General features: G+C 36.9%; 1 protein-coding gene across 6 annotated transcripts in view; it reads right to left on the reverse strand.

Annotated features, from left to right (window-relative positions):
- pde4ca (phosphodiesterase 4C, cAMP-specific a) overlaps positions 1 to 15165 on the reverse strand; it is a 41246-nt gene that overhangs the window by 17759 nt on the left and 8322 nt on the right. The window contains exon 1 of one of the 6 annotated variants that reach the window (XM_059501932.1): positions 14221 to 14837. The exons of 4 other annotated variants lie outside the window; for them this stretch is intronic. In XM_059501932.1, the coding sequence (XP_059357915.1) occupies positions 14221 to 14294 (74 nt within the window). In that variant the 5' untranslated portion in view covers positions 14295 to 14837. Of the gene's footprint in view, positions 1 to 5221; positions 5833 to 14220; positions 14838 to 15165 lie in introns of those variants that run through there. One more of the 6 variants, XM_059501931.1, reaches the window with a different exon arrangement.

A 15165-nucleotide genomic window follows, 5' to 3' on the forward strand; every position in this document is an offset into this window, starting at 1 on the left:
CTGTTCCTCTCTCCATTGTTTCTAATCAACAAGAAAAAATGACATTTAAGAGAGACACGACGTCACATGACGTCAATGAACACCCAGAGGCCCGGACATACATGAACATACCACAGGAGATTTGGAAGACAGCTGTTGCCTTACAAATTGTTATTGTGTTGCACCACAGCAAAACTTGGCCGAAGGGGTTTTAAAGCACAGTTAACCACAAGTGAACATGCATTTGAGTTTTAAAAAGACCCTTCTTGGTGCTTCATGTTGAGATTGAAGTCTCACAGATGCACAACGGGAGACGTCACCGATCTGATGAGGCTGCTAATTACAGGGTCATCCAGCAGGCCACATACTCATGCGTAGACACTGCGGGCAGAGGATTTGTCCTCGATTGTTTAATCACCGTTTCTGTGCAGGCTGCCTCTTCTTAATTGTGCACATAAAATGTGGAGCACATCCATACCGGTAAGAGCTGCAGAGATTGTGTAAAGGTTTCAGAGGCACAATAGGGTGCACAGAGAAAGAGAAAGAGAAAGAGAAAGAGAGAAGGAAAGGAAGGGGGGCAGTGCTGTGATCTCAGCTTTCCACTGAACATTTATGGTCAAGATTAAAAATAAGCTTGGTTTGTCTCTGATTAAGGCTGACATTCTAAAGCATGAGTGGGGGTTAGCCAGAATTAAGTCATAGACGTTTGAAGGCGCATTACACTGATATTTCCACATACATTTTCTTGCTAAACAGCAACCTGGTGGTGACTTTAATGTATGCTTAGATTACAGAGAAGAGCACTTCCCATCATCTATTTTTGCAGTTGCATTTACAGGAATGAATGGCCATTTCATTTTGAACTTAGACACACAGTGTACTTTTGAAAACTACCCTTATTACAGTCAATGTAAACAAACTTCATGTGGGCACATTCAGCCCTGTTCATTACTTGTTACTGCAATAGAATTAGCTGTTTGCACGGCTGTAAAAGTATATTTATTGTGATTAAAACCTTGATATTTACTTTAATCTGTAAATTTATGCTCACCAAGGCAAAAATATAGTAAAATCAGTTTTATTTTGAAATATCATTAAAAATGTAATTAACTGTTTTCTATTGTACTCTATTTTACATGATCCTTCAGAAACCATTCTAACATGCTTTGAAGAAACATTTCTTATCATTATCAATGTTGAAAACAGTCCTGCTCAACATTGATATATAACTTTTTAAGGATACTTTCCCGAATAGAAAGCTCTAAAGAATAGCAGTTAGTTTCAGTATTTATTTTCCCACATGAGGCACAATTTTGTGTGTACCACTTTGCATTAATTAAACTCATGTATACCTTACCAAAATGTGGCTTAATTAGTTTTACAAATTAGCATTTATTCAAATGAAAAACAAAATTTTATTTTGTTCTTTTCCCTTAAAATAAAATCTAAAATATATATAATATATATATATATATATATAATAAGGACTGGGATTTTTTATATGAGATCTTAAAATATCCTTAAAATAAAAAACACAGAGGAAAATATACATGTCGGCTCATGCATCGTGCCAGACCATCGCTGCAAACAGAGTTAACGAAGTGCATCAGATTTTCCACGCAGTGTCTGTGACTGAGCACTTCTGTGAACACAACAGAGGGTCTCTCAGAGGACACGGACAGAGCTCAGTCTGCTATTCTGCCATCATTTTGTGACCATTCAACGAATCAGCAAAACATACATTAGGAAAATAAACTAAAGTGATGGGAAAGCTAACCAAAATTAGTCATGCTATGAAGAAAAGAGATCTGACAGCTTTGGAGATGGACTCAGAGATATCTGCAGGTATTGTGAACTGCATACATACAAACACTAAGAGCTAAGAGCCCATGTGTTTTAGGCAACACTAGCATCATTTTAGAATAGGGCAAATAAAAAATTAGCTGTAGAAAATAGCTGTAGCTCTTGGGGGTAAAAGTAATCCCATGTGACACATTTCCCTTTGAAAAAAAGTAGAAGAATGAGCTACAGATGTTAAGACGATTGCAATCTTACACTGCCAAGACATTGGCCAACAGAGAGTAAAATGGATATTCTCAAGGAATTCTTTCGAATAAACCTCTTGACTAAAGATTAAGAAAACACTAACACCGTTCAACATATTTATCACAAAACAATATTCTGTCAGGTCACACAATTTAGCAGCACAAGGCCAAGTGCTTAGATAATAACCTTAAGTTGCTCCAAACAGACCGTTTTTTGTTTAGTAGTGTTGCCTTAACCTCGCCGCTAACATTTAACAGCAGAAGACGTGGCACGTCCCATAAATCATTTTTCTGGACATGAGGCTCTAGAAAATATGTTGAGCAGTTGACAAATGGTTTACAGATCCCGACAATCTCACAAGAAGATGTCTTTACTTGCTTATTCTCATGATTTAGTTCAACTTTGATCTTTTAATGATTCTAATGATTAGTTATACAAACAGTAATGTAATGAAAAGGCAAAACTGATGTCCAGTGTGTTTCATAAGGCTTGACATGTTTAGTCCGGTGTTCATTCAAAATCTTGTACATATAAAAGCTTGGTAAAAAAAAAAAAAAAAAAAAAAAAAAAAGGAAAAAAAGAAGAAAAAAAAATATTTGTGAGATTGTTTTAAATAATAAAGTAACAATTGTGAGATATAAAGATGCAATTTTTTTTTAATTTAAGTCACACTTTGGAAAAATTTCACTCAGTTTCAATCGTTTATATATATATATATATATATATATATATATACGATTATAATGTATATATAACCATTATATATCGTTATATATAATAAAGTCACAATTGTGAGATTTAAAGTAAAGATTATAAGAATCAAAGTCCTAATTATGATTAAGTCACATTGCGAGATAAAGTATGATTGATATAAAAGTTGCAATTGTGACACATAAAGTTGAATTCGTAAAAAATGAGTCACACTTATGAAAAACAGTTGTGAAACTGGGAGATATAAAACATATTTGGTATATATAAAAATCGCAAAAGTGAGATTTAAAGGCACTATTCAATATAAAGTCACACCTGTGCAACATAAAGCCAAAGTATTTTGTAATTGAATAGCTGCAGACTGACCAAGCTTGTGTTCTTAAAACCTGACAACACTAGCCTTTGCATGCTACAATATACAGCACCTCAGTAATATTCTCCCTAAAGTTTTCATTAAAATAATCATTTGTAATAAAAGTTTTATTTTTTATCCAAGTGTCTAAATCCCAATTGTCCTGTAATTTATTCCATAAAGCAAGATACGGACTAAGAAAATAGATGGTGGAAAGAAATGGAAACACGTGTTTTTTTTTTCTGTAATCCCGCTGTCAATGCTGACATTGATGGCTATTTGAGTGGGAAACACATGTGTGTGTGTGTGTGTGTGTGTGTGTGTGTGTGTGTGTGTGTGTGTGTGTCCAAAAGGAGTGTACGGTCCCTAGCCTTGCTGATATTGTGGGAGGACAGAGGCTTCATGGTTCTCTTTAAATCAAAAATCACTCTGACTAAAGCAGATTTCCTCTGTATTTAATAAATCCCATACTTGCCTATAAAATAACTACTCTACTAAGACACGGCACATTGTGTTTCATAAGAAAATGAAATTGAAGATTTTTCTATAGATGGCCATAAAAACAAACAAACAATGGTTAGCCTTTTTCTAAGAAAATGCTCCTGACAAACACTCACAGCAACCTTTCTTCACTTTGGGCTTTATCTGAAAATAAATTTTATGTGACTAACAATAACTGGTGTGCAATTGAGCAAACCTACATGCAAGCACCACTCACTGTCACAGCTTTAAAGTTAAAGTGAGCCATTTTAATTTATGTTCAAATCTTTTCCTGGGAAAATATGAAAAAGCAATTATAAAGTAAGCCGTTTCCATGAAAAGTGTCGACTGCTAACAAAACATTGATCTATTTGTTTGGGCATCTCTTCACAGTAACATTGGTTTATACAATGCTGTGCGATCAGGGATGTTTAGTTTGTCTGATCAATGGCAAACAAGGCAGCGTTCAGGAAACCTGTGTGAAAACAGTCATTATTTTTTCAAATCCCTTTAGGTACCGCTAATGCTGTAGGAAACATGCTTCAGCTTCATTTTCTGTAACAACAGAAATGTACAGTCCTGGGCCGGTACTTTTACAGATTGAAAAAATAAATAAAAATTGAATTTCTTAGCTTTTTCTTCTTCCACTTATTTACAAGGGAGGCAAGTAATATTTTTATTGTTGCATATTTACTTTTGTATTTCTTAATGCTATTGGTTTTTAAATTATATACGTAAAAAAATGTTTACCATGCCATCCTCATGATTTCAGGTTTTCAGTGAAACAGTAAGCAGGGTAGTTTGGCATTTGGTGGAACAGTTACAGATGAACAGGTTTCCAGACTATGATACAATAAATGCAAAAGCAGAAAATACTCATGATCACTGATTGCACACAGAGAGTAATGCAAAACCCTGGCGGAATAACTGCTCGTTTATCATAGTGCTTTACTGCCATTAGACAGCAGAGAACCACTAGATCTTGTCAGAGGCCGTCTGAAAAGAGTTTCCATGGGTCAGAGCATATCAACAGGTTATTCCATGGACATAGTGGAAGATTTATACAGCCAAACCACATAACAATCTGTCTCTGTCTGTACACCAGGTGTAGAGAAAAAACAACATCCAGTTATCAATACAACAGCCTTAGATTGAAGTGAGATACATAGCGAGGTCTAAAACTCCACATTAAACTTCTGGGATTCAAAATTGAATTAAAATTTGGAAATACAGAAATGTAGCATTTTATTAAATCAATAAAAAAATGCAAACACTATGAAATATTTAAATATTATAGGTATTTATTAAATTAAAAAATATTTTAATCATATAAGTCACTTGTGTCATTAATAATGTAACTTTGTACAGACAGTAAGCTGATCTACTTTCAGTGAAGCTAAAGATGCTCTTTGGATCTATGAAAACAAAACAAAAGAGTTCATTCAGCTCGACTACCATTAAAAGCAAAAGAGAGACATTTTAAAGTGAAATCTTGAAATTCATCTTTTACTCAAACTGTTATGTCGCTGATATAACATAAAAGGAAACATGTTATATTTATATTAGCCTTTCCACAAATTGTCTCAGACTTTTGGATCATGATATATTCGTCAGTACTGCTGCCTAGCAGAATAAATCATCAAAGCTTATTACCGCCTGCGTTTCTGCACAATGTCGATGGGTCTGTTGACGGCACATGGAGATCCATATAAATTCCAGTTCCGTGGCTTCAGTGCCCGATCAGCTGAGAAAGAGAACCCACAGTTTGCTGGCACACTCATCTTGCTGGCACACTCATCCGGTGATGTCTCTCGTGTAATTCCTTCACACAGATCACGCAAAAAAACTTCTTTTCACTCTTTTTAGGTAAACATGGTTCGTGGATCAAAATGACTCCTCATTGCCTTGGTAACAACAAAACAACAAAAAGCAAAGCATGATATCCACTGTTCTCTTCAGCTCTCACCTCCTCTGTGACACTTCTGTGTGTGAACAGAGATGTGAGCTTGAGTGACGGGCCTCGTCCAAACCCATGCTTCACTCTGCAAGCATATGTGCAACTTTAAGAGATGCTCCAGCAACATTTACACATGCATCTTCTGCTCGGTCAACTCCAGTCGAACTTCTCATCTAAGATGATCCTGTGAGTGAAGGTACCTCAGGCTTCTGTCTTCCTCTGCTTCTGTGTGGTAGCTGGACTCATGTAGGAGTCTGTGCCATATTTTAGCTAGACTCTTTGGCCCACCGCAGCCAGATGGCTGGAGCTCGCCTTACTGTGAGATCACGCTCAAGAAAGAGGGTGGGACCAAAGAAAGCACAGTTCCTGCCTCCTTGAGACGTAACCCTTTCCTGCTCGGTCTGCCACTGGTTAAAGCAAAGTACTGAGTAAAATAAAAAAGGTAACACTTAGGGACCAATTCTTGCTATTAACTATTTGCTTATTAGCATGCCTATTATTAACACATTGGCTGTTTATTAGTACTGTAGTTATAAAACACTCTCTATGACCATATTCCACATCCCTAATCCATACGCAATACCTACACTTAACAACTATCTTATTAATAAGCAGCAAATTAGGAGTTTATTGAGGCAAACGTCATAGTTAATGTTTTGTTAATTGTGAGAATCTGACCTTAAAATTTTATATAAATATAATAAAAAAATCCATTTAAAATTTTTAAAGATTCAATACAATTTAATTGCAAAGATACAGTCTCCTATTTGTGACCCTGGACAAAAAAAAAAAATCTAAATATTGAGAAAATCGCCTTTAAAATTGTCCAAATGAATTATTAGAAATGCATATTACTAATCAAAAATCACGTCTTGATATATTTACAGTAGGAAATTTACAAAATATCTTAAAAAGAACATGATCTTTACTTAATATCCTAATGTTTTTTGGCATAAAAGAAAAATCGATAATTTTGACTATTTGACTGTTTTTTTTTTTGGCTATTGCTAAAAATATACCCCAGCAACTTAAGACTGGTTTTGTTGTCCAGGGTCACTGTGACGAGTGGGGCGGGGCCGAGGGACATGGGAGCGAGGCCGGGGGAGTGATTGGAGATGAACTACACCTGTTCGTCCCACCGGTCTCGAGGCCCATGGAGGAGATGGAAGGATATAAAACTGGAGCGACGACAGTGAAGGACGAGAGAGGACCAGGCCTGGGCTTTTAGTTGTGTTTTGGTTTTATTTTATGCGCACCAGTCGTCCGTGAGGGGCTGGTGCGCTGTTTTGGGTTTATTTTCCTTTATTAAAATGTTGTTTGATTGTCCGCCGGTTCCCGCCTCCTTCTTCCGGATGAATACAAAGGTTGATATCGTTACAGTCACATCTAAAGTTTTATTCAGCACCTTGTCTATTTTAATTGCAGACGCAGCAAAAAAAGTTCATATCTAAACACTGGTGCTCATGCGAACACTTGAAAACAAAGGTTCCAATGGGTGCTTTCACAGTGATGTCATTGAAGAATCATTTTCGGTTCCTCAAAGAACAAAATTTTTTTCTCAAGGCTGAAATACTTTACGCAATTTTTGCCCTGACTTGAAGTGAATGTAAAGAACCTTTTGTGGAAAGGAAAAGTAGAGAGTATCTGCTCAGCACTAAGATAATTCAAACAAAACAGAAACATCACACAGCTGTTAATCTGAATATGAGAGGGACTTTTATAAACTTTCTTATGCCCAGACACAAATGTGAACCAAAAACTTTGTGACAAGGAAAAAAGTCAGATCTATTCCTTCCCCTCAAGAGAGGATCTACTGTAAACCAAAGATAACAACAGAAAACCTGCTGGTACTGCCAAGAATCGAAGGAGACACACATATAACTTCCTGACCTGATCTTTAAGTCCTTAATCTTCATATTCACTCTTGATGAATTACAAGTTTAGTTTGAGACCTCAGGGAACTTCAAGGGGATCAACTTGAGACCAGCATTTGAGTACTGAATTGTTGCTATGATTGCTACCTCAAACAAAGTGGTTTAGCTGGTTTCTCTGCAGTGAACACGGCATAAACAAGTGGTACAGAAATCATATTCATGGTCTCGTACAGCCCTTTTCCCAGAAACGCTAATACTCTCAGAATAATAATAATAATAAAAAAAGTTTGCAATGTTTTCATTAGAAAATGCATTTATTATTAAATCTATTAGTTATAGTTTCAAAGTCAAAATGTGGTTCTTTCTCTCTTGAATTATCTAAACATAATTTGGGAACAAATGATAATGTCCAATAAAACAAAGAATCCCCCAAATCCCTTGCTTCAGGTAAAAGTGCCAGGATGTAGCCGTTTCTGTGTGTTAATGGTTTGGACAGCATGAGGGCTTGATAAAGATCTATGGCTAAAGCAAAAACCTTGTTTGGACTGTCTACATGTTACAGTCATGACAGCTTTTTAGGATGTCATAATCATGATCCAAAAAATAATGATAAGCAATTCTCGGAAAGATTTGAATATTCATGAAAACTGGAGCATGCATGTTTTAGCACTCAAATATTGAAAATAACACAAGGCCATAGATCTTCCACAGAACTGGTAATCTGGGTCATTTTGTTAGAAAGTGCAGCCAGTGGTCAGGTTTGTACTGATTTAAGATAACGTTTTAACAAAGAGGTTTTTTACGGAGCCCCGCACATGACATGCAAGAAAAAATAAATAAATTGTGCACACAATTTACTAATTCGTTCCCTCAATTTACTAAAACGTGCACACAATTACTATTGCGTTCCCTCAATTTACTATTGCATTCACTCGGTTTGCTAAATCGTGCGCAAGCTTTAGCAAATCGAGGGAACGAATTAGTAAATCGTGTGCACAATTTATAAATTAAGGGGACCCCATTCAGTAGTAATCGTGTGGACGTTTTCGTACATTGAGGGAACGAATTAGTAAATCGTGCACATGATTTAGCCTTATATTTTTTTCTTGCGTTGTCATGTGCGGGGCTCCGTAGTTTTTCAAGAGGTTTTGAATCTGCTTTTAATTTTCTTAAAAGCTCAAAACTATCCTGTTTAATAAACCTGACAAAGAGATGCATGACATTGATACTTTAGTTCTTTAAATTAAATGTTAAAAATTCAAACAAAACTGAATGATCAGGTGCTGTATGTTGATAATGTCAGCATGACAACCTACTGTATGTAGTTATGATTTTCCAGGAATTAATTTAAAAAAAATTCCACAGTGCAATGAATAACCAATTATGTGACGGATTGGAACCCAGAGTAAAAATGAAATTTTCTTAACAGATTACTGTATGAGGAATGAAAGTCCCGAGGTCAAGATGATGATTATTTCTCTTGGCTCTGCAGAATACTGAAAAATTCTCTTTTGCTCATCTCAGTGCTCATTTTTTATTATTATTCAATGTTCTGGAAATCTATCAGCTCCAGACAGCAAACAGACTTCAGTGTTTATACCTGGCAAATGTCTCAGTGCATACTGGTACAGACTCTCAGCCCAGACTTTTCTCCTCATATGCATAGGAAAAAATATATATATTTTCAAAATTTTGGCATCAGTGAGATTTTTTTTTTTTTAAGAAATTAATTTATTCAGCAACGATGCAATGAATTGATCAAAATGTATTAATACATTTTAAATTGGCAAAAGTTTTCATTAATTCAAATAAATCCTGTTCTTTTGAACTTTCTATTCAAATAATGCTTAAAAACTAAATGTTTTATGATTTCAACTGTTTCTTGAGCACTTCTGTAGGATCATGTGACACTGAAGTCTGGAGTAATTGCTTCTGAAAATGCCATCACATAAATACAATTTTTAAATGTATTAAAATAGAAAACAATTGTTTTAAAATGTAATACTATTTTGTAATATTACTGTTTTAGTTTGTCATTGTCTGCACACCTGAAATGACTGAATAACTGAGCTCATCTGCCAGTTTAACAGCACTATCCGTGGGCAAACAAATGGCTTTTGTCAGAACTGAGACTCAAAGGATGCATGAATCTCCAGCCAGACGCCACAGCATGCAATAAGCATCACTGTGCTGATGTCACAGGCATGTCACACTGTGACGCTTGGCTGGCTAGCAGCTGACACCAACTTCCCGTGATAAATTTTGCTAGGAATCAGGGAAAGCATTGGATAAAAGTGAATACTCCACAAAATGCAATACAATGCTAAGCAGGACTCATAGTGTGATTTTAGCTCTGCTCACAATTTAAAAAATGCCCTGATGAAGATGCCTTTTGCAACAAAGAAGTCCATATTTAACTGGTCTTGTGCTAAGAAATTTATAAACTGCAAAGTAGATTTACTATTAGTACTACAACTTACAACAAGTTGTAAACAATTTGGTAACAGGTAGATGTGTAAATTGATCTTCATGCATTTATGTTAAACCATTGCATCCCCTGCTGGTGAGACATGTACTACAAATGTGGAAGATCACATAAACTAAACCCCGAATACCCAATCACGAGTTCAGCCCACCTTCCCCTTCTCTTAAATGGGTTACAGTACTGCCATGTGGTTGTGCCAAATGACAATATTATTTTATTTTGATATTTGCCAACATGGTACGTTTCCATCCCTGCTCAGATTGCTGCTGATTTTGGAGAGGTTTTGGACAATTTTCTGCTGGTCTGACCATTTAAGACCAGCAAACCAGCTTAGAATAGTTTAAGATGTAATGAATCACCCTTGAAGCTGGAGTTGGTGCTAGTGCATTGCTGTTAATTCTATGCCCACAAGCAAATTAATACTTCAATTAATCTATATAATTTTGCAGCAACATAATTTCACCAGTAGATGTCACCAGCCTATAATCTAAGAGCACAGAAACGGCACAGCCGGGTAAAAAAAAAAAAAAACCTGCTCTGACAGCTTCTATTAGATAGCTGGTTTCTAATGGAGAACAGATCAATGAGCGGTGGGAGTCATTGGGAAAGCAGCCATGCTTAAAATATGGAGCAAAACAGTGACGCACAGCGACTCCAGTCACAGCATCAGCGCTTATTGACTGTTCTGAGCGCTGTTTTACTTTTGGGTCTGACACTGTTGTCCTGTGATTGGTTCACCTCACTTGGCTTTCTCCATCTTTCTTTTAAAGTTTAATTTATGGGCTTATTATGCCTTTATTGTGAGAGGACAGTGGAGAGCTGACAGGAAAGCATTGGGTGAGGAGAGAGGAGTGGGATCAGCGAAGGACAAGTACTGCTCACTGCAGAACCAAATGGCCCCCAGCTCCCGCTCTCCGGTAAGGGGTAGTGTTCAGGAAAGTTTAAGTGTCCGTCTCCACCCATTACCTCCAGCTCCTCTCATTTGGCTCTGCAACTTACACCCTCTGCAAAGGACCTCAAGGTGGGATTCAAACTCAGGTCGCCGTGAGTGCAGTTGCACTATATGTCGACGCACAAACCACAATGCTATGGGTGGCCACTTGATTTTCTCTTTTGACATCTCAGGATCTAAGATGCAATGCAAAACAGACCCAATATTACATCATTCTGAGTTTTAGCTCAGTTTAGCATTTTCAGACATTTTCATTTCATGCTGCTTTTCAAATGCTTTTTTATTCTGTCTAAATGACGTTCTAAAAACTTGAAGATGAAGTTAAAAGAAGTTTAACTTAAAACAAACCAACAAACAAACAAAGCGTGTCACTAAACCTTGCATTCTTTCACGTAAAACAGTTTTTAAATATAAAAATTCTGTGTAAATAGTGCTTGTACCGAGTTCACACTGCATGATTTTCAAAGTCGTCGGATCACCATTGTTTTTACACTACACGACTATCTGGTGTACCACTTAGTTGCTGTATCGGTGACAGTAAGTTACATACTGCAAGACTTTACAATATGAAGAATCGCTGACAAATCAGTCTGGTCGCAAGACGCAATAACTCAAGTTATTAAAACGGTAGCCCACAAGAAGTTCCCAATACAAATGGCAGAGGATTTTAAGGCAGATTCCCATTTGCCAGATTCCCAGAAGTCCCATTTGCATCACCGCACGATCCTTTGTTTGATATTTATGACTCTTGATCCGCCTGCCTCTGACATGATACCCGCGTCACTTACCAGATCTGGATGTTGTGTGCTTCTATAGATGAAACTTTGCACAAAAAAAAACAGTAGTCATCAAGAATATTCTTTTTGTACTTTGTTTTTCAGAATGCACACCGGGAGAGCCAGCTTGAGAACGTTGATTGTCCTCTGTTTGTTTTTGCACATTCAAAGGATTATACAGCTAAAAATCAGTCGACACTGTGACAATTTTTTACAATTACTGTTTACAATGACAATACAGAGATTTGGGGCCTAAAAACTAACTTTTGAAAAAAGGTTTCAGTGCAGGTTTTTGAAAACTATACCATTATTTTCTCCATGTAAACTACAGAAACCTTACATTTAAAAAAAAAGTGACATCCTGTGCATGCTTATTAAATTTTTTCATACAGATTCATGTAAACTGAGATTGTTTGTGCAAGAAACTTTTCAAAAAAGGAAAACCTTTTCCGTTTTTAGTACAAACCTTTGTCGTGAAAATGTACCCTTAGTCTTGTAGCAGCAAGGCTCAAGTACAGTCGAGCCTTAAACAAAAATATCTTAAAATTAGTCACAGTGAGAAATTGAGGTACAAACAACGTTCTTGAGTGAATCAGGGTTTTGCATAATCATTTGGAAGAATGATTCAATAACTCACTCAAACTAATGGCATAACATAACAAAAGCTGTAGAAAGGGTCGTTGTAAAGTTAACTTAACTGGAACAAATTGATGTATGAGAGCAAATAATTTAATGCAGCACAAATGACCAGATGGATGTATCTAGCTCTCAGATGGGGGGGAAGCTCTGAATCACTTTACCAATTTACTACACTGCACCACACTAGTGACATCTATTGGTCCCGGTGTAAATGCTAATACACAGACCATTGAATACAATTAATAATAGAGTGACTGTATAATTTGTGTATTTTATTAATTTGTAGTGCTTGTTTTATGTATTTTTATGACCTAATAGAAATAATTACGTCTCACTCTCCTATCAAGATTTACACACATTTATTAAAATTCATTACATTTATTAAAAATGATTTGTAAAACAGACCAGAGCTGCGTATTTTTAGCGTATTGATTACCAGTATTATAATCACAGTTTTACTACAAATACCATGTTTAAACTATGGTATACAGCAAACCCATGGTTAATTACAACTATAGCACCCATGGTTTTTGGGTTTCATTTGTAGTAAGACCAAGGTTATTTTTCATAAGGGAAGTTTCGAAACTAAGGTTCAAAACTGTATGATGTAACAAAGCTGAGTTTCCTGAAACGACATGACTTGACAATTCTGATGTGCACGGCAGACCACTAATCTGAAACAAAACATTGACGAGGGCTCACGAAGCCTCATGAAGCAATGTCTTGAAAGCGCTCATCCCTAGATGGTGCTCTACACGTGATCCAAATGTAATAAATGATGAGGTAGATTTTAATGCTGATACTCTACAACACTGCTTGCTCTGCTTTAAATGGCTATTGTGGAGATATGCTTCTAGGAAACAAGTCACAGCTTTGTCTGAGTCATGTGGAGAGTAAGAATGTTGTCTCTAAATGAAAAGCCTCTCTTGTAAACAGTGTAACTCTGTGATAAGCTGTGCAGAGTTGTGACAGGCCCTTTAGAGAGCAATCGATTGAAGAGTGGCAGCGTTTCAAAGAAGCTCAAACAAATCTACTTTACAACAGAAAACATCACTGTTATCTTCAACTAAATGACATCTGATATCGGTATCAGCTGATAAATATGACTTTTTAATGTTATCACCATCAGTCTGATTAGTAAAATAAGCAAATAACATTAAAGCCTGTAGATTATTTTTCTTAAGCATTTTCTGGAGAGTGTTTTTTATGTAATCAGTTTTACAAAATGTAGATTGACATCTACTGTGCATGTGTGTTTGAATTTGATCATTTTAAACAACATGCTCTCCACAAAGGTACAAGAGTGTAACTCACTCATAATTTAGGTTGGGTAATTCCAGTCATGCTGGATAGTACAGAGTTACTGTGAGTGTAAAGTCACAGTGTGTCCAGCTACAGGCGAACATCAACAGACACTGGCTGAACCATCGATTCGCTTCCTCTACAAGCCTCAGGCTCTCCAGGCCACAGATATACTGTAGCAGCTACACAACACATCACATAACAGCCAGCGCTGCTCTCTGCCTGCTTAAACACTGTCATACTATGCAGAACAGTGCTTGCAGAGCAAGAGGGAGGTCTTAACAACTCCAGAGCAGCTCTCTCCACTAGAAGGTGCACCTATCTTTTCAGAGCTTATGTTAGTGATGTCAGAAATCCAGTCGACTGGTTTGCTTCAAGGCTTTGTTATACAAGAAAAACCTGCCAGGACTGAGCACTTGATTCACACAGAGTGTAAATCTCATTCTTTAGTTATTTCCAATTGTCCAAGTGCTCATCAACACAGCAAAAATTACATTTATTACATGGGATAATGCAACACAGACAATGATTTTGTTCCGAAAACCTGGCAAAGATCCACCAAGTTCATTATACAATCAGTAAAAAAAAAAAATGAAGCTTTAAAACACATTTTAGCGATGACCATTTAAATTTAAGGCGAACACCCGTAAATGTTGCTTATACATACCCTATGCACGAGTGTCGGCGTGTTGAAAAGCTCATCTGCATTGTCTTCCTGGGGAATCGAAGGTCTTTACTCATTGCGACAGAGGATTACGTGAACTTTTGAATACTATAGTTCAAATTCGGAAAGTGTGTCAGATTTTGGACAGCAAGAACTGAAGACAGAACTACAAGCAACACCTCAGAAGATTTCTTGTCTTGATCTCATGTCCGTTATACACCCAGTGTTCCCATCCACTGAAAAACATAATGCTGAGACAATCTTGAGGAACAAAAATCTAAGTGAGCAAAAATAATAGTAACACTGATGGCAGTTCATCGGAGCACTCAAACCTGATATCAACTTAAAAAATCCACTATATCACCAGTACAAAGGGCCACCATAGCCTCTACATTGCAGCAAGTCCTCTTAAGTTTGCCTTGCCGAATCCCACAACGTCCTTAAAGGAACAGCATAACGGTGAAAAAATGAGCCTAACAAGAAAGTATGCTCCCATCAAAAGTATTTGCTGATATTTTATTAGTTGCATAAAAGTCTGAAAAGCGGGGGAAAGCTCCAAAAGGGAGTTGAGAGGCTCATAATCCCATCAGATGCTCCACAGAGTGTGCCGTCCCATCCAGCCTTCCAGAGTCCATTCTCTGAATCCAAAGCCCTGAAACTAAACTCTGGCCTGAAACAACCAGCCTTTGATAGAGAGAGAGAGAAAGAGAGAGAGAGAGACAGGCAGACAGAAAAATAGATGGTGGAGGGAAGGGGAGAGAGGGACACAGAGAGAGATACTCTGTAGCACTGTTGCATGTGTATATAAGGTATTTTTCAGGGGTTGGTTGTGTGTTCTGAGATGAGGCTCGACATCTGCAGCTTGCTACTTTATCGTCTTTAAGTGCTCTAAAAGTAATAACCTGAGTCCTGCACATCACTGGCCTGTTTCCAAAGGCAACAATAACT

The sequence above is a fragment of the Carassius carassius genome, chromosome 20 (assembly GCF_963082965.1).
Source record: "Carassius carassius chromosome 20, fCarCar2.1, whole genome shotgun sequence".
NCBI classification, from domain to species: Eukaryota; Metazoa; Chordata; class Actinopteri; order Cypriniformes; family Cyprinidae; genus Carassius; species Carassius carassius.